General features: G+C 38.4%; 1 protein-coding gene and 1 long non-coding RNA gene across 7 annotated transcripts in view; one reads left to right on the forward strand and one right to left on the reverse strand.

Moving 5' to 3' along the window:
* The window catches only part of ATRNL1 (attractin like 1), a 626,998-nt gene extending 606,196 nt beyond the window's left edge, over positions 1-20,802 (forward strand). For 2 of the 3 annotated variants that reach the window (XM_072971947.1, XM_072971950.1), the window contains one exon: positions 18,184-20,802. In XM_072971947.1, coding sequence (XP_072828048.1) covers positions 18,184-18,308 — 125 coding nt within the window. In that variant the 3' untranslated portion in view covers positions 18,309-20,802. Of the gene's footprint in view, positions 1-712; positions 1,440-18,183 lie in introns of those variants that run through there. The other variant, XM_072971948.1, reaches the window with a different exon arrangement.
* The window catches only part of LOC140699435 (uncharacterized), a 28,874-nt gene continuing 12,331 nt past the window's right edge, over positions 9,264-25,806 (reverse strand). Inside the window, exons 2-3 of one of the 4 annotated variants that reach the window (XR_012077606.1) lie at positions 25,076-25,257; positions 9,264-9,586 (exon numbers count right to left, since the gene is read on the reverse strand). This is a non-coding gene — a long non-coding RNA (uncharacterized lncRNA). Of the gene's footprint in view, positions 9,587-18,764; positions 19,119-23,978; positions 24,151-25,075; positions 25,258-25,806 lie in introns of those variants that run through there. The other 3 variants (XR_012077608.1, XR_012077607.1, XR_012077605.1) reach the window with 3 other exon arrangements.

Raw genomic sequence — 25,806 nt, forward strand, 5'->3', positions numbered from 1 at the left:
GAAGATTATCTCTAGCATAAAACTACCCTTTGTCATGCTGACATATATGGTATTACAGGAGCAGATTTTAAAATTTAAAAACTAGTAAGAAGTGAGGGAAGCTCTTTTATATAAAGAGTAACATATAGAGAAAATCGTTGTAGGCTTAGAGAAGAAATTGCATTTATTTCTACAGAAACAAAGACCCAATGGAGTAAAAGTAATTTAGAATCTTTAGCACCAGGAAAATCCGACCCTTGCATAGTAAGTGGGCATAAGGGTTATTTTCCTCTTTTCCTTAAAATATCAATGTTTCTTTGCCCCACTGTAAAGGGAGACTGGGAATTATTTCCATGATTCAACATAATGTGTGAATCACAAAAGGCTTTTCAGTTCTTTAAGATTGTTCTGTAGACAAAGTATTTTCTTGTCCAAAGCTTTTACTTAAATGTTTTGATTTAAGTAGTGACTGAAATGTTTCTAATGATGGTGAAGTGGCTCTAATGAAATGGTCCCATGATTTAAATTATTACATCAACATCTTCATGCAACTTAGTAATTAATGTGTGTGCGCGCGTGCGTGTGTGTGTGTGTGTGTGTGTGTGTAGTGGATCAAAAATGTAATTACATTTAATTTTAAAGTGATCTTAAATGTTTGAACATTTGCTAAGAATATTCCGTTTACTGTTGCTTTCAGTAACTTTTGTATTTTTTTCAAAATACCAAAATTTAGATTTAAAAAAGCAATGGAAGACAACAGAGGAATACCTTGTGATGGTCCAAGCATTGGAGGCTTTTCTAAGCAGCATGTAAACACAGGCGTGAATCATAAAGATGATGCGCAACGTGAACTACATCAGGAAACAAAAATTTGATGCTAAGAGAAAAAAATAAAATAAAACAGTAAAAAGACAAATAGCAAAATTAGAGAAACATTTGCAATACAATATAGTGCTGTTGAGTGTTTCTTTATACAAACCTTTTCACAGTGATACAAACTCATAAATGTATTTGACAGTATGTCATTGACTTGCCAAGAGCATCAGTGCACAGTGTAGACGTCGGAAACAGTTTTAGTGCTGTCTTCATGCTATTTTTTAAAAATCTAAATTCTGCAGGAAACATTTCATGTTATGATTCAGCACCATCTCTGAGCTCAGACTACACTTTCAAAAATCTTAGAGACAAGAAGTAACATGGTTCAGGAGGAACAAAAGTCATTTAAAAGCCAAATTAGTCAGTCCTTGAATAATTCTAACCTCTATGGTGGTTTCCAGTGGAGAAAATGAGAGCACTCCCTCTTCACGGCTCCGCTCCGCGGACACTTTGGGAGACTGAATTGTTCTTCCTCCATTTGTTAAACCAAGGAATTTCTAAGATTCCTTCCAGCTCTAAAATTCTCTGGTTCTATGAATATCTCCATTATTATCATTACACCTCATTTTGCTTCAAGAATGTTAAATCAGTACTCTCTTATCTTACATCTGCCTTTGTGAGAAAGAGTAACAAAAACTGAGTTTGGTTTCTTCATGATTAATGCATTTGTCAAGTTCTTTCCAAGTAGCAAATTAATTTATTGTGGGTTTTTTTTTATGAATGCAAATTAAAGCTGTGCAAACTATTGTGGTAAAACTTAACAGTCCTTTTTCATAAATTAGAGTTAACTGATTTAATGTTAATGAAAGGAACTATATTCAAATACAAATTTTAATAACTTGGGTGGAAAGAAAAATCTTAGACTTTATAAGCTTTTCCTTACATAAAATTCATGTAACTTGAACAGAAAGTCATTAAAACGTAATTTTCTATAGTGAAGCCTATATTAATTGCCTTGTATGAAACTCTGAAAAGTTCCTTAATAAATGTCTGGTCCTGTGTGTCCCTGAGAAGAACTGTCTATTGATTAGTTAGTTATCTCAAACCAAGGGCCCCAGATTCAGTTTTTGATGATCACTGTCTTACCGTTTTCCTTGTTTGAATATTCTCATCAAAACCAGAAATAATTTTTTTTTCTTTTTCACGTAGGGAGTATTTTGCTTCTGTTCATATTAGTAGTACAAAGGGAACCAGTATAAATTTAATAGAATATTTTGAACTTTTTGCTTCTTAGGACTTTAACACTCCACACATATATGTATGTGTTTGTATGTGTAGAGAGCATCTTTCTTGGCAGGATAAGATTTTATGAACCATTTTAGAACTGTGTCCTGTGAGCTTACTTCTCTCATACCTTTAAGATTATTAAATTCATTTCAGTAGGATTCAGATGAGGCATTTCCAAGCTCACTGACGTAACTGTCCCACAAATCCCATTTTGTAGAATATTTATCCTAAAGAACATGAGATAATCACAATCAGGTTTTTTTGCATTTTTATTATAACTGCATTTGTGCTTGGTTTTCACTCACTTCAACAAGGAGAAATTTCAACTTTTTATAATGATGAAATAAACCTAAACTATAGGAGCTCATTTATGCTTACAATTTAGAAAAGGAAAAATTTGCAGATGCTAAGTTTGATCAGACATATTTTGAACTGGGATTTATGATTTTTTTTATTTACTAATAAAAGTATCCTTTTTTAATATTAAAGACTGCAATACTCACTAAATTCAAAAGGTAGTTCCAGCTTAGATTTAATCTTCACTTAATTCTAGAGCTAATCATTTAAAATGAGAAAGGGAAATTGTTGACACATCCTATTTTATTTTTATGTCCTACTTTAAGTCATAAAAATCGATAAAATGATGAAATTAAAACTGAAATGCATCCAAAATCTTTTTTGTCTCATCATCTAAGAACCAGAGAAGTGCCAAGGATGAGGGAGCCCATGCTTGAGTAGGGCAGAGGGTCCAATTAGTTTGTCTTGCCTCCAGGGTTTTAATGTAAGAAAAAATGAACTCATGGAGAAGCACTCTAGGCTTCCTGTGATGAACATAGGTAATACGTTCACCCACTTTTTAGTTTCTCTTGGCTGCCTTAACGTCTTCTTTCAAAATGTCAGCAGTGATTAGACTACATTATGGGATAATTAATGTGAACTTTTATCTCAAAGCTAATTTTGAGTAACACTAGAACAAAACACGTCAATATGTTAAAGATGGCAAGTTGAACAGGCTGCTTTTGTATATAAAAATACATATTTTCTCTTTTCAGTTCACCGTTCTTTTCAAATATCAATCCAGTGTAAATGTTTGAGAAAGGTTAAACAACCAGGGACGGAAGCAGCTCTTGCAGTTTGGTGGAATGGTTCCTAAAATTTTTTCATAGATTGTGCTATAGATTCTTGCTTATTAAAGTACTGGTCATTTCAGGAAGTTTCGGAAGTATTTCTTCATGTACCTGGTCTAAGGGGATGGTGGTGATTGTTGATAAGCTACGTGCAAATTCACATTTTAATGCCAATGCTCCATATTTTTAAATTATCTGTATGTGGCATCCTGTGCTCTGTTTCCTTCTAAACAGGCTTTTCCCCAAACTTAAATTTACTGATTTAAAGTTACTAAATAATCAGTTTCGTCCCACAGTAATTCTAGAGTCTCTTAGACGTTTGCCCCTTTGTTGGTTGCTTCTGCCATGTTCAATTACGCATCTAAATAAAGGCCAGGTTCGGAATAGAAGTGTAACAACTCTTCATGTTGGATCATAAACTTCAGAACATGATCTGGTCATACACAAAGGGCACCGTAACTAGATACTGCCTGACCAGTTCCAACAGCCAGGCAATTCAGTCACCTACAATTCAATTGTTTTTATTTGAATTAACATTAAATTTTGAATATAATTGGTTTAGCTATTGATTCAGCTGGGTCAGTTCTGGCCAAACAAGTAGTTTTTTACAAAGACAGTCGTATTTTTTGTCTCAGGCAGCTCACCCAACATTTTTCACAAATAACGTTGTTTACAGTCCCCTTAAAAAAGTGCTCTAAACATGCAAGTAAGAGCAATGCTGACAGACCGTAGACATCTAAGCCGTGAGCAATAGGCTCTGCTTTTTTGTGTGCTGACTTTCCATCCTTTGCAGGTTATTCTAGCTCTCTAGAAACAATGGGTAGCCCTTTGGCACTGTGGCTCGCTGGCTCAGGACCAGTTTACTTACTTCTCTATTCTCTTTTCTCAATTAGTACTTGACCAGAGAAATAAAAACAACTGGTTGACTACTTGTAACTCTAGAAAATGAGATGAGAATGATATATTAAGTAAAATCTGCAGTTACTCATAGAGGACTTGCTTTTGTTCTGGTATTATGATTCCAGTTTGTCAAAATGCTTTTGAAAAGGTAGTTTTTTACCAAAAAAAAAAAAAAAAAAAAGGCAAAAAGGCAGGGAAGACTCAACATACTTAGTCAATTATAAATAAGCCAGTTATGGTTTGTCCTTTCATAATCCCCTTTCGCATTGTTTTAGAGCAAGTCATAAATACTTTCGCAAATAAAAATTATAATCTGCATTTCTCCAACTTTAATAAGTGAGAGTTTGGAGTAATGACTATGAAACCAACTCTGACCAAATATATGTACTTTTAAAAACCTGATAGTACCCTGCTTCTGCTATACTTCTCTACTTTCTTAGATTTAACGCCTCTAAAATGTGAGTTTCTTTTCCTTTTTTTTTTTTTTTTAACTTTTCCTCTAATTATGGGAACTCATTGACCATTGGGCTGAAAGTCAGCGGCAGCTGGGTGGTGAACTGGCCCTTTGCCCAGACCTCAGAGTAAGACTAATTTGAAAACCCTTACAGAATGCAGCCCAGAGCCTCCTGCTTAGAAGATCCTGCTCTAATCAACCATTGATCATACGAGATTTCCTTTATTGACCTGAAAGCAAGTTTTTTTTTCATCTTTCCGCCAACTAAGGCACTTACTGAAAGTAGGTAGACAGCATCCAAAGTGAATACGCCTGAAAAAGAGGCAAAGTCTTCCATCTCTCCCCACAAATGACATTCTGATTCTCTCTCCAGTGGATACACATGCTAATAAGAATTTCTGTCGCCATCCATCCCTGACCCAATTCCTCGCCGCCTATGAGGACTCTCTGGATAGCAAGATGTCCCTTCTACAGATACGCTTGGCAAATCACTTAGGAAATGGTAGCCAGGGCTTGTGGAACAATGTGTGGGGATTCTCTTTGCGTCTGGAGATAACTTGGAGGGAATGCAGGGCAATGTTTACCCCCCTGGTTACAACATCAGAAAGTTCCGGACCCTCTGAAATCTGCTCCCTCTGTGATTTACCTGCCCGTAGAGTTTGAAAGGTTTCCACTAGTGCTGACTCTTTGTGACACTTCTCCATTTACAGTAGCTCAGAGGCCACTTTTATTGCTCCCAAAGGCAAAGTGAGGCAAACTGATACTTTTTTGACTCAGAAGGGTCAGCATTTATGGGACATGCTCAGTCAGAGTCTCAAAACTGCTTCAGAGAATGAAGGTTTCTTTTATACTATCCTCTGTTAGATTAAAGGAGGTCATTTAAACAAACTCCTTCCCTGAAGTCCCTGTTTTGAATTGCTGGAGAGAATGTGTACTATCTGGGGTCCTGGCTCACTCAGCAAACATCAGAGAAATGGTTTGAAGTCTGTTTTGAGAAATACCCTGTCCAGCCATACTGCCTTTTCCTTCAGCAAAAGAGATTTATCAAGGATCAATTTGGCTACAGACCCATCTGTTTTTGTTAAAATGCCTTTGGCCGTTCAGTTATCTGTAATAACTGTTGGTAAGGTCTAAGTAATTCATAATAATATTAATGGAAAAATCATGATTCTGTATAGCATTTTTCTCATCCATTTTATCTAAATGACTAGAAGTGAGGATTTGCATAATTTTATCTGTTTTTTTTCCTCTCCCATTTTTGCCATGATCTAAGAGTTTTATATAGAAGGCATAAATTTGCTTTACCATTGGAGTTTGTTAAAACAGTATTTTGCCTTTGCAGGGATAGTGGCTGTTTCCAGCTTCTTTTAATGTTGAAATTTCTTTAAAAATGTTGACTACTATGAACTTAGAGTAGCAGAAACATCACCTTGGACAGTACTAAAATTCATTTTTTCCGTTGATAGCTTGTCTTTTAATATTCAACACAGTGTATCTGTGTAGAGGGTATAAGCCTTGTACCTGTCTCCTAGACTCATGCTAATGCTTCGGAAAGCAATGATTCGCATCACCCAACACTGTTTAACCCTGATTTAAAATTGTTATCTAGTTTCTTTAAAAAAAAAACTTTTTTTCTGTGCGTTGGTTCTAACTGTGCACAATTTCCAGAGAGATCTCAGAACATGAAAAGTGAACTGATTTTTTTTTTTTCTTTTGAGAAGTAGTCCACCCAGGCACTGAGAAGGATCTTATGGCCGGACTGCCAATGTTGATTTAAAATACTGAAAGTCTCTCCAAAGACATCCGGGGAGAGTTAAATCGCTAAGGCATTGATGCCATCAAGTGCGGCAGCTGTTTCAGTTTCTCATCAATGTTGTACACACAGCCACACATATTAAAACCTGTTTAGAGACGGGGTGGACCAAGACACTGAGCCAGATGCTCACTAGCACTTGTGTGGCTCTCACTCTCTGAGCTGAGCACACCCAGGCCTTAGGAAGGGGCGGGGGCATTTTTGGAGCACAGCGGCTTCCTGCGGGAAGCTCTCCCCTAGGTCACCTGCTTGGACACCACGTCAGCGAGAGCCCCGCTGGTGCTGTGCTGGTCCCTCCTCTGCCTCGTGTGATTCCCACCCTCCACTCAGGAACTTCTCTGCAACTGAGTACCAGGATTAGAGAAACACGAGGCGGCGGCCAGCCTGCAACAGGGAGTCTTATAATCTAATTCTAACCAGAGTTCGCTTCCTTAGCAGCACACAGCCTTTTATTCATCAATGAATTCTCATTCAAGTAATATTTATTGACCACCCATCATAGATTGAGATATAAAGGTGAATAAAAACATAATCCCTACTTTCAAGGTGCTCCCAGCGTGAGAGATAGGCAGAGTTAAAAGACAAATTTTATCATAATGTAAAGAATTAGAAAATTAAACTTAAAAAAAATCTATTAGGTTGTTCACGGACTGCTGGACGTGAGATGAAGTCCTGGCCTGGTCTTTGGCTCTGTCCAGTCTCTGCTTCTAATACGAGACTGAGAGCCAGTCTCTGTACCAGTGACACTGGCATCATAGGAACCACACCTGACAGTAAGTATGATCCACTCCTGGTATTACCAGTGTGGTTCTCGCTCGGGTAGAAGCATGTCCATTCCTTCACAAGTCCCTAACTAACAAAAACAATTGCATGTTTCTAGCAAGAACGTTCTCGAAACCAGCCAGTCCCCTGTCTTCACAGTGATGCTTGTGGCAAAACCGCATGTGTCAGAGAGGAGGCCAGCAGTGATATCTGGGTCCCGGCTGCTGGCCTGCGGAAGAAAGGCAGCTGCAGTTATAAATTCTTAGAGCCAGAAGTGACCTTAGCAGCGACCTACTCCAACTTCCTTCCAAGAGAAATCTCTCAAGGGACATTCTGAATTTCAAATCAAGAGAAGCTTGGAAGCCACAAACTCAGCTGGCTTACAGTTGTCATGGAATTTGGGGGCTATTTGTTGCAACCAGAAACAGGATCCACGGGACATCACTAGCCACTGACTAGTCTTACAGAGTCAGTGGACAATCTCAGTCCTGCCTGTCTTCTCCCTCTCTGGGTGTTCTTGTCTTCTCATGGGCTCTCCTCCTCCATAACCAGTCTTCTTCTTGGTCCTTCTCTCCTCCCTGCCCTCCTTCTACCAGGTTTATCCTCTCCAGTGGCAGAGATTGCTGGCTCTCCACCCAAAATTTCTCCTTCCCTCCCCTGGTGGAGAATTGTTTCTGGGAAAGTAGTACCTGCTGTTGGCCTGGAACTAAAGTATTGTGAGATTTACTGGTCCAAGGTGGTTTAGAAAGGGTTATACCTTTCTCACCCTCTCATCTCCCACCTGCCACTTTGATGTCAATGCTCAAGGCAAGCATGGAAGCCCCAGACTGAAGATGGCAGAAGCATCATCTGTCTGGGTTCCTAAGTAACTACGCAGAGTAGGTGCTACGCTCCTTCCTCTTCCCTCACACACATCCTGACACCAGTCAGGATGCCCACCTTGGACTTTATATGGGGGAAAATAAATCTCTATTTTGTTAAGCCACGGAGATTGCAGGCTTTAGGTATTGTAACAGCTAGCATTCTCCATCCATACAATTGAAAGTCCTCAGATTCAATCCATGCAAATAACCCCCAAATCTGCCTCTCTGGGCTAGACTTATTCCCAGGCTTCACACCTGCATTACCAACTAGATGTCTCCACTACGATGTCCCACAGGTTGTCAAACTCAGTAAGTCTAGAACTGAACAAATGATCCACCACCTTCCACGCACCCTGATGGCTCCTGTTCCTCCTTCATATAGAAGTAAATAGCATTTATATGCACCCAGCCACCCACGCCGGAATGCTGGGAGTCGTTCTAGATGCCACCCTATTGTTAATTTCCCATATTAATCTCTCCTAAATATCTGTCCTGTTCATCCCTTTTCTCTCTCCTTATTGTCACTTTCTTTCCTGGCTTTAATAATCGTAGCCTTGCCCAGCACTCCAGTGAGCCAGTGCTACCACTAGAGAAGTCTCTTTGAACTAAAAATCTGGTTATGCCTCTCCATTCCTAAAAATTATTCCCTGGCTCCTTCCGGCTACAGATTAAAATCTGTTTCCTATTTCGGCACCTGAGGTCATTTGATGGACCCTCTTCTGCTTAACTGTCTTGTCTTCTCTCTCGCCATTCTTCCATTCACACCTGTGTCCCACCCATAGCAAGTGTCTTGAAGTTTCCCAAATACCCTTTCACTCCATGCTGTTGGATTTCTAATTCCCTTTACTCAGAACATACCACACTCGTCATGCCAGTGTTTTTCACCTGACCAGCTCCTTCTCATCTTTCAGTCCTTGGCTCAGAGGTCATGTCCCCTGGGAATCTTCAACCTCCACACCCACCTCCCAGATCTCACCTGGAGCTTTCTTTCTCCCTTGCCTTGTGGCTACTCCGTGGCATTTGTCTCTGTGTGATTGTTAGCTCTTGAATCATTGTTCTAGCTTGTTGCTCTTTGGTAATGACTCTGACAATAATCATCCTCAACCACACTGCCTGCAATATACCCTCAGCACGTATTTATGGGTCTAACCTGTATTGTCATTCACTTCTGTCTGCATAACTGGATAAAATAATGCACATAGAGTGCTCAGGGCAACGCCTGGCGTATCATATCAATGCGAACAGAATAGTTGTTGGTGTTATTATTATTGTTTTATTACCATCAGCACTAACCAGTGCCTCTGACCATAGCTGATTTTACATCCCTACCAATTTTTGCTTTTCTTTGATTCAAAATCATGTGTTAGTCATTTGTACTAAAGCAGCAGTTTCCTTCTAATGACTATAAAGTGAACAGAGTGCAAGTCAAAGATCTAGAGTCCTGGGTGCGGGTCCCACCGCTGCCACCAGCTGTGTGAGCCTCAAGGAGTTGTTGAATCACTTGCTGCCTCATTTTAGCCATCTGCAAAGCAAGGACAAAAACAGCTTCCTGACCCACTTCAACAGAACGGTCTTGAGGAACAACCTAGAAAATTAATATAAAAGCATTTTTAAACTCTAAAAAATGGATGAAAGTTAATTAGTAGTAGTATCTCTAATAGTACAAGCAATATTAATGCGATGTTTTCTCTGTTGAATATTGCCATTCAACTATTTTGCCATTGCCTCTTTCAATTATTTTTACCTTCCTTAATGAACAGGCAACACACACTATTCATCCACCCCTTCATGAGCAGGTTCTCAGTTTTACTATCCAAGGCATCAGAGTAATTCTGGCTTGAGTTCTGAACACAGTCTTACCTCACTGACAGTGATGCTCTGAAATGATACTGTCTGTGAGTCTTTGAGTCCATCTTTCTATCAAATTTTGTCCGTTCTTAGGTATTCCACGTGAGAGCTATTCTGATTTTTGAATAAATTATTGAATGAATGAATGTTGCTAAATTAGGATAGAGGCCAGATCTTGAGTGCCCAATGTTTTATCTGCTTCCTCTTTGACCTCAAACTTCTCACTTGTTGTTGGCGATGTTGATGGTGGTGATGGTGATGATTGGCATTTTTGAGCCTTTATGTGCCAGACTCTTCTCTAAGCCCTTTTACATTCAGTCCTCACAACACCTTGGTCAAAACAATACTTGAGCTTGATCCACTATAACGTAAGCACCATGGGGCACAGAAATTTTTACATTTCGTCTCTCTTATTCACTGCTTAACCCTTAGGGGCCAGAGCAATGCCTGGCATATAGTACGCACTCAAGAAATAACAGTTGAATGAAGCGATTTGCTCTTTAAACCATTTTTTGATGCTTAGGACATTGGAATTTTCCAGACATTTGTAATTTGATTGTGATTTTTTATTACTACTGGTAGTAACTTATTATTCTATTATTGAAATTATTAACTTACTTTATATAATACTCCATAGTTCATAAAATACTTTCACATATAATCTCATTTAATTTAAAGCTAACAATGACATGTTACTACTAGAAATGCTAAAATATAATGTCTCTACCTAGTGGAAAATAAAATATTGCTATTTTTATACAACTATTATATTTAATTTCTTCAGTGAACAGTAAGCACTTCAATTAACTTAAGGATAACTAGGGCTTAAAATAAGGGATTATCATATACAAGATTTTTTTTTAATTGAAGGAAGAAAATACTGGGAAATATTTTCCCAGTTGGCTTCGAAACAGGGAATTCTCGATTGGAAATTTACTTAAAAACATGGAGAGGTGGCTACAAGGCTGATTCTTACCATGTTGGTGGCTCAAAAAAAAAAAGAATCTTAAACTATTTGAAATGGATCAATAAAATTTCCCAGTGTGTAATTAAAATTAGAATTGATAAGATCTAAAAGAAGAAGCTTTACCTGTTAAAAACCATGCGGATTTCCCTTAAACAATGCCTTGAGACAGTAATGGCCCAGGTTCACTCAGCTCACTCTAGCCAATGAGGGAACAGTTCTCGTCAAATAGGCAGTGCTCAGCGCTGTGGTGCTGGAGTGGGATTACTTTTATAGAACTTTTACAGCGTGTCTTTAAATGAAATTTTAAAATATTATTATGTGCTAAAGGCCAAACAAAATTTTATAACCAGAATAGACTTATCATCTGTATTTGAACACTGACGTCTGTAGTTGTCATTGGTTTTTAGTAGGGGAAAGGAAACATTTCTTTAAACTCTCAGACAACTATGACTCGTCCATTTGTCATTCCAGTGTCTTCAGCACATGAAGGATTTCCATTTTTGTTCAACAGTGTAACCTTTGGAGTTTTGCCTAATAATGACTTCAGTTGTGCTGGCCTTCACAGATAAATTAAAATGGAAATGCATATTTTCTAATTATGCATCCAGCCCTAGTTGTGAATTGGCAAGGGTGGCCCCACTGAATGTTAAATGAAGTCTGCACAATAGTTAGAGTCTGTGTGACATCAGAGTTTCCCCAAAGTCACTTTCTTAATCATGTGAAGGATAGCCAAGACCCTCATCTGTAGTATGTAGCCGTATACAATCAGAGGGAAAACATTTAAACATCCCAGCATGGTATTTCCATTTAAATCTGATTACAGTGAAATAAAACTGTAGCCATTAAAGGTTTAGAAGAACTACAAATACAAGCCGTAAAAGAAGACAGATAGTAAATGAGGTAGTAAAACATTTCAGCGGGGCAAACAGTTTACAGCTCTCGTTCAAGTCTTCCTGAAGCAGGCTGTGCAATTCACTGCAGACCCTGAACCGTTCCCTGAGCTCCACTTAAACCTGCAATTAACCTTTCACGCCTAATGAAGCTGTTTTCTTGGAAAATTAAAATATATAGTGGTGCCTGCTCTTACACAGACTTGGGAGGAGAGCATTTCAAAATGAATGACTTTTCTGAGGCTTTGTTCAAATATAAAATGGAAGTGCTATGTTTGTATATAAAGTGAGAATGTTCTTTCCAAGGCAATTTCATTTGATGTGCAGTATTTTATTACTGTACTTATTAATTGTTCTGTGTAATGGTAACACACACACACACATACACACACACACACACACGTCAGTAATTTTATGATTAGATTGTTACTGCTGGAGTCTACTAATACCATTTCAATTCCATTAGGACAAACTAGAGTTTTACTAAAGATAACTAAATTCTTGATGTTTCTCCTTGGTGGCTTTCATTGCAAATTTAGTGGTTTAGAAAGATACACTTGCCATTTAAATATTTAGCCCTTACTCATTTCCATTGTTTTCTCTTTAGGGCATGTCTGCACATGTTTATTGAGTAACAAAGTTGTTCAACTTAGGGAGAAAATATTGTTTTTATGCAAGGTTCTGGGTAAAAGTCTGATTTGGGTGCATCTTCTACTCATTTACTAAATACCTGTGGTAGCTCTTGGCATCCAAACCAGTGACTAGTAAACTGTGCCCGTGTTCTGAAGGAAATCTGCAGGATCCCAAAGGAATCTGCATTCGTCACAGCTCGCCCTGCCCTGGGGGAACCAGAGCAGCCCCTGGTGATTTTCCACAGTAGCAAGAGCCAGTTCCAAACGCCAAGAGGCCATGGAAAATGGAGTAGGAAACAGAAGATGGCACTTTCTTTCTTATGAGGTTTATAATTCATATTTAAATGATCTAAATGTCAGAGTGTCTGGTATTTAAGAACTAAAAGTGTGAAAAGGTAAAACTTATAATAAATATTTAAACCCCAGCATTTTTATTGAATCTGCTGGCATATTTTGATGTAAATTTTGCCAGCCTGCAGCGTCTGTGTATCATCTTGACATGGTAAATGAAATTCCTTTAGACCACCAGTCTAAAATAATGAATTGTTCCCCAAGTTAATTGTATTGCTTTGATAACAAGGAACTATGCTAGGTCTAGAGAACACAATAAGTGGATTTCATCAGATGATTTGTGTGACGTTTTGAAAAATGATCTTCTGGAGTGACCCGATTTTAATGAAACTCGCAGCGCGCGGGGCATGTGCCACTGCGCAGCCTCCTACTGGGAGGAAGCAGTTGCTCCTACCGCACGGGGAGTGTGGGATCATCACCAGAAAACCTCGCCAGGGAAAGGTTCCCAGGGAATCCTAGAGCAGGAGAAAGCATTTGCTCCAAAGGGCGATACGGAGAACTTATTTCTAAGGTTGCTTTTATCTTATCCATGTATAAACTGTTTAAAAATCCAGGAGAGAACTCAAGCTACCTTTATGTCTTCGTTGCCAGTGTGGAAATAAACCAAGACCCATCAAATTTCAAATTTGCTATAGCAGGGGAGTCATCCACCATTGCTTGTTTGCATTTTGGCAGAGACAGGCCAATGTGTGGGAACATTTTATAGTGGGGAAAAAAGAAGTCTTCAAGTATATGCTCATTGGAGGCTGTTGGCATCAGACAGCTGGAGACCTGGAGGCAGGCTAACTAGAGACAGAGCATCTCACGTGATTGGTTATGTGAAAGGTATGCATAATTACCTTTCTCTGCTTGGTCCTAAGTTGGAAGCAGGGACAAAAACCGAGAAGCTGTCAGTTATTAATCAAGCTCTGCTTATCGGGGATTATTGTTACGGGGTAATTGTTCGTATATTCTGGAAATTAAGTCCTTGTCCGCTGCATGTTTGCAAATATTTTCTCCCATTCTGTAGGTTGTCTTTTCATTTTGTTTACAGTTTCTATTGCTGTGCAAAAGCTTATAAGTTTAATTAGATCCCATTTATTTATTTTTGCTTTTATTTCTATTGCCTGGGTAGACTGACCTAGGAGAGCATTGCTGTGATTTATGTCAGAGAATGTTTTGTCTATGTTCTCTTCCAGCAGATCTATGGTGTCCTGTCTCATGTTTAAGTCTTTAAGCCATTTAGAGTTTACTTTTGTGTATGGTGTGAAGGAGTGTTCTAACTTCATTGATTTACATGTGGCTGTCCAGCTTTCCCAGCACACCTTGCCAAAGAGACTGACTTTTATCCATTTTATATTCTTGCCTCCTTTGTCGAAGATTGACCGTAGGTGTGTGAGTTTATTTTTGGGCTCTCTATTCTGATCCATTGATCCACATGTCTCTTTGTGTGCCAGTATCATGCTGTTTTAATCACTGTAGCTTTGTGGTATTGTCTGAAGTCTGGGAGGGTTATGTCTCCAGCTTTGTTCTTTTTCTTCAGTATTGCTTTGGCAATTCTGGGTCTTTTGTGATTCCATATAAATTTTACGATTATTTGTTCTATTTCTGTGAAAAATGTCATGGGTAATTTGATAGGGATCACATTAAATCTGTAGATTGCTTTGGATAGCATGGCATTTTAACAATATTAATTTTTATAATCCAAGAGCATGGGATATCCTTTCTATATCTTTAATTTCCTTTATCACTGTTTAAAATACGAAGAAATGCAAGCATAGGAATAAAAACACACTTAACAATTTGACACTTAAGGTACGCACACATGCAGTTATTATTAGTGTGTTAGTTGTAATTAAATTATAGGATTTATAAGGGAGAAAAATTCATGGTGTGCCACAAACTGTGGACTCAAGCTTAAATTTAAATGAAAGCATCATTTGGCCCATCAAGGAGATAAGATCTGGGCAAGTAGCCCTTTGAGCACCCTCTCTCAGTACATGTGGTGGACACTCAGGCATCACAGCCTGGAGGAATGCAGGGTTTCCCATGTACATAATTACCACTTATGCAGAATCTGAAAATGCAGTTGATTGTTCCATTTTCATATGAAAGGACAGAAAGCTGTCAAGTTAAAAATAGCATGATTTGCAATTTTATGTTTAAATAAAGGACTGAAATATGGTCTATGATTTATGATTTTTAACTGAATGTGTTTCCAAGCTTACAAATCATTAGTAAACCCAGACTTCACATTCACATAGCCTGAAATACAAAGATACAGTGACAGTTTAGGATTAGCGTAGAATTTCCTGTTTTGGCTACTTAAACTGTTTACTTATCTCTTGGCACTGTATCGTCTGTAAGGAAAAGAACATGTGGTTTGCAGCCACATGTAAGTGGGAAAGTAAGTGTTTTTCAGAACTCCTTTGGACGAGGTCATGCAGTAGTTTAATGAATAACATGATTTCATACTTGGATGCTGTGATCACTGAAATTAGTGTAAGTGGTCTCTGTCCACATTAAAGGAAACATATATTAGTTGTCATATTTTGGCTGTCTCTGGATGAGATGGTGCCAGGAATGAAATAACAGAAGGTTATAAATTTTGACAGAAGTATGCCAGGAGATCTGTGGAAACTTAAGTTCTGCCTGAACTGAATTTTCGCTTAGCACAACCATGGTCTGTGATTTTTTAAAAATAACGTGCTTCGGCTCCTTCCCTCTGAGAAATAACACAATAATTATTTCTTACAGCTGAATAAGTCATGAAAAATATCTACATTGGCTGCTTTAGGAGTTCAGAGGTCAAGAAAGCAATTTTTACTTAAACTTTAAACTTTTGAATTTGCATTATCTCTAAGAAATTCAGGATAATTTTTTAATATCCTGAAAGGGTAGGCGATTTAACAGAAACCCTTTAAAGATAAATATGGAAGATTATCAGCCCAACCAGTGATTACTGTAACTTTTTAATCCCTTTTGTCTCTAACACCATTAATTTCTCCTTCTCCATAAACACCTTCTCTTCTGTTTTCAAATGTACTTGAAACTCCTTTTTCCTTAAAAAAAAATAATATATATATACTCAGATAATCGTAACTATTCACATATATTTCATCTGACCCTGCTGCTCCTCCTACATACCAGCTGACTTACCTCTTTCCATCCACAAACTTGAATATGTCACTGGTCTGTTGACCACATCCCCTCTCACCCCATTCCCTGCTTAAAGGTCAGGCTTCCATCCTCAGTTAAGTATGGAAATAGCTCAAAGATCACCAAAATCTTCCTCGAGGAAATCTAAAGGCCTCCGTGGCAAGCTTCACTTGCCAGCCCCTTTAGTACTTTCTACAGACTCCTTGAACCATGTCCTCCTCTGACGTCCACAGCACTGCAGTAGGCTAGTTGACCTTCCTCTCACGGTATCCATTCTCCTGGCATTTCTATTTGCTCATAAATCCCTGGGGTTTTGTTCTTGCCAGGTTATATCTGAGGCTTACCTAGAATAAGTTGACCCACAGGAATAAAATAATTCAATGACACCTCCTATGAGATAAGATCCAAAAGTGAGGCTTTCCTCTAAAAGCAGAACGTTGAGAAGGTATCTGAGAGCTCAGGGAGTGGTTCAGCTCAATTCAGAGTCAAGTCTCCTAAGACCCTGGGGAAGGGAAATTGGTGACCTCTTCATAAGCAAGCAGTCTGGTCTCACGGTTTAGCAGGGTGATTTGGCACATTTTATTTACTCAGTAATAAAGTGAGACTCAACAGGAACTAAAACGATTCGTGTATAACTGTAATAAACAAAGGGATCTGGTTGAGCCATTGTTTGTATAAATTTAAGAAAGGCTTTAGTGTCCCTGAACATCTTACCAAATGTTCCTGTCAATCAATGGACAGAAGAATGTAACAAAACAATATTCTTTTAATCACTTATGATAGCTAGGGATCCACTTTTGTGTAGTTATCCTACTGATAATACTGGTATTTTCTGATATTTAAGACATTTATCAGCTAACTTTCTATAAGTTGCCTTTCTTCCACGTCTGCTTGTTCATAGCACAACTCTGTCCCTGGGATACTTTCTTACTTCTTAAAAACAATTTAAGAGAATGAAAAGACAGGCTTCAGACTGAGAGAAAATATTTGCTCAATGCATAAAGCATTCGTTTCCAAAATGTAAAAGAAATCTCTTTAAAACTCAACAATGAGAAAACAAAATTTTAAATGGGCAAAAGATCTATATGGATAATTCACCAAAGAAGATGTACATTTGACAGGTAAGTATATGAAAAGATGCTCAATACCATATAGTATTTGGGAATTACAACTTAAAACAACCACAGAATATAGCTACATACTTATGGAATGGCTAAAATCCAGAAGACTGACAACACCAAATGTTGGCAAAGATGTGGAGCAACAGGAACACTCATTTGTTGCTGGTGGGAATACAAAATGGTGCAGCCACTTTGGATACAGTTTGGCATTTTCTTACAAAGCTAAAACATAGGCTTGCCATGTGGTCCAACAATTGCAGTCCTGTGTATTTGCTAATTGAAAACTTATGTCCACACAAAAAAATTGCACATGGGTGTTTATGGCAGCTTTATTCATAATTGCCAAAAATTTGAAGCAAAACAAAAAAAGTCCTTTGTTAGGGGAATGGATAAACAAACTGTAGTACATTCATATGGTGGAGGATTATTTAGCAATAAAAAGAAATGAGCTTTGAGCAAAAAGAGATATGATGAACTTAAATGCATATTGCTAAGTGAAATAAGGCAATCTGAAAAGGGTACATACTGTATGATTCCAACTATATGACATTCTGGAAAAGGCAAAACTATAGAGACATTTAAAAAGATCAGTGATTACCAGAGGCTGAGGGAAAGGAGACGGATAAATTGGTAAAGCACAGGGGATTTTTAGGGCAGTGAAACTATTCTGTATGATTTTTATGGTGAATATATGACATTTATCAAAACCCACAGAACTTTGTATACAATATAAAATGTGGGCCCAGATGTAAACTATGGACTTTGGTTGATAATCATGTATCAATATTGATTCAATTTTGCTGTAAGCCTAAAACTGCTAATTTTTTCAAAAAATCTTAATATACTGACTTTTGTTTTACACACACACACACACACACACAACAACAGTAACACTGAAAATTCCTGGTACATCCAGAACCAACTTGCGTTCAAACATCGAAACTAAGGTTTGGCATCATATCCACAGCTGATTGTGATGTTTTGTCACAGACTGATTTGATTGTCCAAAGTCGGAGTCAGTTAATTTTGTTAGACCCTTGCTCTTCATGTGTGACGTTCTTTCGTCTAAGGGAAGGTATTTTAAGTAAAGGATAATCTACTTGATAACTTCCAAATAACAGCTACATGTTTGATTGCTGAATGTAAAACAATAAAAACAGGAGGCTAAGCCACCACTGTTGCCATCCCAGAAACATCTAACCAAACACTTACATGCTTTTTTCCTTTTCTCCCAGGCCTTGCAATTGCCAGTGCCCTAATAGATATTTCACAGCAGAAGCCTTCAGATAGTAAAGACAAGGCCTCCGGAGCCCGAAATCGAAAACATCACCTCTCAACTCGTCAAGGAACTTGTGTCTGAGAAACAGGAACTACTCCCGGAAGTTCTGTCATGTTTGACTTTGTAAATGGCTTCCATTAAGGCTGGTCTGTGGCCTCAGTTTTTTTTTTGGAGGCCAATCTCTGTATGGTCCCAGGTCCCAAATACATTTCCCTTCAAATGGGCAATGACCCAAGTGGCCAAAGAGTGTTCATGAGTTTTCTAAAAGTAACAGTATTCATGGTCACGGGTGATAAAGTCAGTTTTTACGACTAGCTGAAGCTTATCATAGATAACGTTAAAGTACTCTAGAAAAAGATGTATATTGTTTCTTAATGCAGATGAAAAATATGTAATTCGTATAAACCAAACTGTTTATATCCCAAGACTTTAAAGAAAGACATTTTATAATGCCTGAATGATGAGAATTGTATAGTTTTTGCCTCAGAAGCAAACTCAACTCACTTGTATGTGAACAAGGAAATGAACAAACTGCAATGGCTTTAGATGCTGTTTTATCTCACTGTAAATGTCAAAGCAAGATTTTGATTCAGTAGGATGTAGGTAACATATTTAAATACTTCGCAGGACCACGTCACGTTCAAACTCAGTTTGCAAACGTGACTATTTTCCACCCAACTGGAATGCAGACCGAAACGCGTCCATGCGGATGGATGGGAGGTGCAACTTCACAGGAGGTTTATTAGAATTCCGAGTGACGAGGACGTTGCCGTCGTCCGTGCCAACTGCCTAACTCATTATCAGAGCTGATAGAGCATGGAAAAGCCTGTCCGGCAATCAATTTTTTTCTCCTCCCAAAACCAGCCTTCAATACCGCACCTGGGAAGAGAGCTGAAACAGTTATTTTACCGAGCGCAAGCTTCTGCTCCAATGTGGTGATTTTTTAATTGCCTGGGAATCATTGGATCAGACCTTAATGATCCATCTGCATTTTTATGAGAACAGATCATCTTCTCTTGGCCTTCCTCTCCTAGCTGCTAGATTTTATCTGCCTTTTACAAACGTTATGAAAAGTGCTTTAGAGGCGACACCTCCTCCGAGTCGTAATATGACCCAGGTTCCTTCTTGCCAGCTTTTGCCCTTAGAATACAGAGAAGAGCATTTGCTGGCGAGCATCTCCAGTCTTCCTGTTTCAACATGAGCACACTGGTGTCATGAGAGAAAGTCTCCAGTTTAAGAAATGAAATAAGTTCATTGTTGCCCACATTCAGCATATTCTTAGAGATTCAAAAAAAAATCTGAATTACGGCAGGAAGAAAAAATGATATAAAACAGTTTTTGCATTGGCGCATAGAATCTTTTGTGTCCTAATTTTGAGGGCAGTTCACTAGAACTCAGTAGATTAACAGATCTTGTTTGGAATTGCAGTTTCTTAACTTCAGGGTGACTACAGATTATTTGTAGAGAGCAGTGACCGATCTATCCGAAGCTGCTTTATACGATATAGTTTTCTTCAATATGAAAGTCATTTAAATATAATTGATGTTTAGTACTATATATGTACTCATCATGTTCTTTGGATTTCTGGATGGTAATGACACTTTACTGTTTACAGCTAATGCATAGTTACTTGCATGCTGTGGTTGTGCAGTAGCGGAATATGACCCTATTGTGATATTAAATGTTTATTTCACAATGCCATTTATACATCGTCAGCTTAATTTGATGAGGAACGAATGTAATATATAACAGGAATGATCATACACTATGTAGTGGCATCATATATAAGATTGCTAGGTTGCATCTAACCATGACTATGTCATTGTTTTGATAATTAGGCATTTATGAATTATAGTATTTATCCCTTCTGTTGGCATGATAATTTTGCTATTTTCCACGCGTTAAAAATAAGACTAATTCTTAGAGCAAGTTTATCTACAGCCTGTGGGGTTTGGGGGGAGGGGTTGGGAGTGGAACTGGTTGTTTTTACCTCCCTATGATATTTTCTCTCTCAAAAAAGAAAAAAAGTGAGCAAAGTTTGTAAATGTCTCCTAAAAACAATCAAGTAATTTTATTAGCTTCTTTTGGGGGCCCTTTAAATGTTGATTTTTCTCCTGGAAAAAGTGAATTGACAAAACTAGTGAATACAAAAATATAATCATTTAAAAATAAAAGGATTGGCCAATTTGTTTAATTCTCTAACAGTTGTCACAAGAGAAAGCGTAAATAACAAAGACACAAAAACATGCAGAATCGTACATAAAATCTATTTCAGCTGTATTTTACGAGAGGCTAAGCAAACAATGTTGCTGTGAAAGGATTGTCAAACCTCATCCACCTCGAATCCCACTGGGTTCTGAAAATTTGAAAATCTGAATTTTAGAGAATTATGAGACATAATACAATGTTAAGTTAAAGTCATACGATACTGTTCTGAGCAATACCGTTCTGAGCCAAATATTGCTAACTCTGTGACTAATTATGCAATCTCTTCTCCACTTATCAAAGCTTTTTACAGGTAATAAAATTCTTCACCCTCAGGTGAAGTGGATTGAAAAGACCTTAGGGATGATCACTTTGAGTCTGTGTCATGTTCTTTTTTTCCCCACATCCCAAACACTTTCAATTTGGATGCTTCCTTTTTTTTTTTAAATAAAACCACAAGTATATGCAGCTACTCTTCAAGAAAGTAGGCATTAAATGACTGATTCTCCTGAAAACTTATCTTAATGGAATTCTGTACATTTCAGTTTAGAATGATTTGAAAAAGTTCTTTAGCTTTTAGGGTGTCTTATTCTTCCAAATATGGAAAGTTTGGGTTAAATAGAATGGAGTTTAAAAAATTAACCTGGGGACGCTATTTGGACAATTAAAGGCTTCTTGTTGAAAAAGATGCATATGCTTACAGATCAATTTAATACATTTTCAGAGGACTGGGATTTTCATAATTGCTTTTAAATGAAAATGTGTTTTAGTGATATGCATGGAGGGAAAATGTATGCTGTATCCTGTCGTGCTGTGTTCAAGAGGAAAGCTTCAAGTAGGACATATTTCAACCTGGAACCAATACTTGCTCTGCTTCCCAATACCTCATTTTCTTTGGGTTCCAGTAAGACTCAGTGACTAAATGGCTGTTGTGCTGATGTAGGGCCACTTAAAGTGCAGACCGGTGGATGGGCCTGAGGACAGCAGTTGGAACCAGCTCTGAGCAGTGTGGTGCTGAGCACGATTTAGCCTTTTGAAGCCTCAGACTTTCCATCTGTGAGGGGAGATAGTGGTGCCCACTCTGCAGAGCTGTCGTCAGAGAAGACAATAGAACACAAAGCTTCCGCAGTGGACCCTCAGTGCAGTGTAGCTGCCATTAACAATCATGAGGCCACTCTTTTCCTACCGATTGCTTTATGAATCCATCTCTTAATTTCTTATGCATCTTTTCACCGTAGGTAAAAGCCAGGTAGTTTTTTGCCATGAAGATTTGATCAAAACCTTGAGTAAGTTCTTATATTTCAAGGATATAAAGATTTCTTTAAAAAACTACTGTTATTTGGATCAGTAGAGGCTTTGACTCTTTCAAAATGTACACAGTTTTAGTGAAGTATTTTTTTAAATTACTACTTGGTAATATTTAGACAGGAACGTCAGTTGTCACTTTCACGTTCAAATTTGGCAAGAGGGGTCAATTCTTCCGTTTGCTTGTCAAATGTAATACATCTTTTATTCATTGAACATTAAAGTATGATTTAAAAAGTGTTTTATATAAAATGTTTTAAAAATTAAAACTGATCAAATGAACTAATTCGATCTACACACACTTAAAAAAAAAACAATCAACTTCCAAAGCCGATTTGCTATTTTACTAAGGTGAGTTTGTACTTACTTGACCCCAAGAACTACCGAGGTCAGTGCAAATTCCCACCTTTGCCTCTAGAGATTAAGATTCAGAAGGACTGGATTCGACCCTGGAGATTCATATGTTTAATAAGAACCTCAGTGATTCTTAATTAGGCAAATTAAAGAGCCATTACACTGGGCCAAAGAGCTGCCTTTATTTACAGTTAGAAGAATTTCTTTAAATAACAATGTTCACTCAAATTCAAAATGCTTTAAATAATTTTCCAAGGAAGACAAGCCATCTGGTTAGTGTTACAGCAGTGTTTCCATTATAGTGTACATTTAACATTCAGTTTTATCAAATTTTTAAAATTAAGAATTAGAACCATATTAGTATATATGTACACAGGTGTGCATGCCAGTGTTGAAACAGATTGTGTAAAAGTTCAAACCTGCTTTAAAAAGTCAACATTTTATGATATAATGTGCTGTTAATCAGGAGTTTAATTACTGAAATAAAAAACATTGGCTCTTGCAACCCCCATTGCCAAATGCAGTTTTGTTATATATATATTTTTTTATCCTTCCAAGATCATATAGGAAAAAGCATGCAACACCTGGAAAAGCCCGTCTGCCATCTATGACTTGGTTATGAAATTTGGTTCTTGAATCCCACATTCAAAATACATTTTTCTCTCTTTCCCTCTTCACCTGATTTTCGTTGGCCTTTTCTACGCGTGCTCGTTGAATTACACGCTGAACACTTTGAATGTTCCTGAAAACGGAAGCAAAACTCACAAGGGCCTGAATGGCCAGGATTCCAGCTAAGACCGGCCCCTGACTATGTGTTTTCTGTTTACATAAATTGATCTTACTTACGATAAAAGTCCTCTTTCTGAGGCTGGTGCAGCCATGGCGCAGCTGAGGCATTTTCTAAGAAAAGTTGGCTTGTTCCTTGGTGAGCTTTGGGTTGAGTCCCTCCGGGTCCTGTCCTGTGTCAGGGCCTCAGCTCTTCCGGGCCTCAGTCCGCAGTGACCAAGAAGGAGCAGCCAAGAAGGATCCAACCCCACAGGAGGACCGGGCGGCCGTGCCACTTCCTAGGCTCCAGGCCTCAGGCAAAACCCTCTTGCTCCTGACCTGAGGCCTGACCCTGAGGCTGACCCTGCCTGTGCTCTTGGAGAGAAAGTGTGGGACTCCTTCTCGCAGGCAGCCCTTCACCAGCGGTCAGGCCAGGGAAGGAGACCACTCGGCCCTGAGAAACATGCTCAGCCCGGCTAGCATGTCTGGAAGCTTCAAAAGAGGAAGGGAAGCTTTGGGGGGAGGGGCCCAGGAGGAGATATGCCTGAAGCAGGTAGAGCTCAGACTTGAATCCTGGAGCACTCTTCTCTTACAACCGAAAGCAGCCACTTCTCTGCACACGCACACCTGGCATGTGCAACTCGTCAGCTGTTTGATGGTGGATCCGTGGTTATCAGAGGATTTGAAGATTTCAACTCAAAACAGATTTTTCTCTGCCTGGAAAAGGTTTCCCCATAGCGGTCACCTGGGAGTGGCTGATGTGGGGGGTGGGCCTTTGTTCAGGTCTGACCCACAGACCTTTCTGACAAACGTGCAACTCCCTCTCCAAAGTCTAAAGGGCCCCCTGCTTGCTTAGCATCATGGTGCCTGGCGCAGCCAGAGCAAACCAAGACATTTTGTTGAACTTTACTTTTTTCAACCACTTAAATGGAACCAGCAGCTATTATTATTTTGCTTTCTAAATATGAGACTACATTATATCTGGGGTGAGCTTTTGTAAACTGCATGCCCCCCTCTCCCCCGTTCTGACTTGTCTGCCTTCCGGAGCTCCCACCCTTCATTGAGGAAATAATTCTTCCCTCTTCAAGGATCGGCTGTGGAGCGGTCCTAATGGAACAGGAAACCGAAGCCCATGGCAGAAGCACTGTATTCTACCCACCATCAAAAGGTTTGACCAATTTCATTTTTGGCAGAAGTGAAATCTTCACTCAGGCAAGGTAGCTGTTTAAGCATAAGCGTCTTTAAACCCCCTGTGTGCATGGTCAGATAGGAGCTCCCGCTCTAGGAAATCCACCTAGGAAAACGGCATTAGTGAGCAAATTCTTGTAACGGTTCTTTGTGCTTCTATAGCCCCTGCTGCTGAAAGATACCGTAAACTTTGTGCTTTTCAGTGATGCATAAGTTACCTTCGAATAGGTCCTGTGTGGGGACACACTCCAGTTTTCATGTGAACTCAAATACCAACGTTTTTAATGCCTTGGGCAGGTTGTCTAAATGATTTCTAAGTAACCTGGGATAAAAATGCTCACTTCCCTTACCTAGGTGCTTGTGATGGGTTTATGTTGTTGTTGAAATGGGAAGTCGATCAGAGTTAGATGTTTTATCCTTTTACTATGAAAAGATTCAAGGTTAAATTCAGGAAATCATGAGCAATGAATTGAGTTGTGATAAATTGACTTGAATTTTTTGGTAACACTAAAGTGCGTATATATGCCAAAGTTTCCACATAATTAAACTGCAATAAAAACCAATGATATATGTTACCTGGTAATTCAGAATTGTGCTTTTCAGGACTTTTACAAATATCTATTACATATTGCAAATATTGCCTTTCTCAACTTTAAATGGTAATTTTATAGCAAATACTATCAGATTGCTTTAGATTTTCTTTCCCATCATCACACACCTTTCATCAACTAGCCAGCTTATTACCCCCAGCAGCACACTAGTACTCTCATATCTCTATCAATGCTCTAAAAATAAATAAATAACATAAAATAGGTCTTGCACATCTTTGTCCCCTTGTGACGACGCACATTGGCAGCAGTAATCTTTTCCTTCAGATCAGCTTGTTTGAAATATGATGGTACTTAAAAGGAAGCGCCGGCTGGAAGGACACCAATAAAAATACCAGCTCAGCTTAAAACAATTTGATTTCAACCCAAAATGAATTACCTTGCAACACAAATAGATAATGGCAAATGGGATAGCCTACTTACCAAGACTGTTCCCTGCCGAGAGCCAGAACTCCAGGTTCATTTGAAGCTCATTGCCCTGTGAGGAAGCAGAATATGGTCTCCTGAACATTTATGTACAGATGAACTAGTTGGAAGAGGAAACAGGCTCTGAGTGTACAATGTCCATTCCTTGCTGATTTCTGAAGTGACAGCTCCAATTTGACCTTCCAATGCAAAAATTCAAGGTGTTGGCTGTTAAAGGAAATGGTGTTTGCAAGGGAAAAATACCAAATAACATTTTCCCCCCTCGGGAGTCACTGTCTATGGTGAGCTTTACACACTAGAAGTTTGTAAAGACATATAAGGATGTTTTGTTTGTATTTTTACACATAACAGGTAGTGTTTTAGTGACAAGATTTTCCTTTTCTAAACCATATTTAGAAGATGGTTATGTGATAGACTTTTCATTAGTAATTCTTACTTTGATAACATATATGAACAACTTGGGTTTTGCACATTAGTGAACTGAGAATTATTTTGTCCTAAAGTGGAATGTCCAAAGAAAGACTGCACCTTCATGGGAATCCCTTGGGAAAGAAATAACAATTTTTCTACTGTTTCAAAATATCGGAAGCATGCCTATATCCTTTCATACTGCATTAATACAGTTAATGTTAGCCTTCTCTTTTTTGGTGCAAATTACCTCCTATGCATTTTCTTGATGTAGTCTTGATAATTTCCCTCATGACGTAGGCTCTAAGGGATTATTTACA

This window comes from Vicugna pacos, chromosome 11 (assembly GCF_048564905.1).
Source record: "Vicugna pacos chromosome 11, VicPac4, whole genome shotgun sequence".
Classification (NCBI taxonomy): Eukaryota; Metazoa; Chordata; class Mammalia; order Artiodactyla; family Camelidae; genus Vicugna; species Vicugna pacos.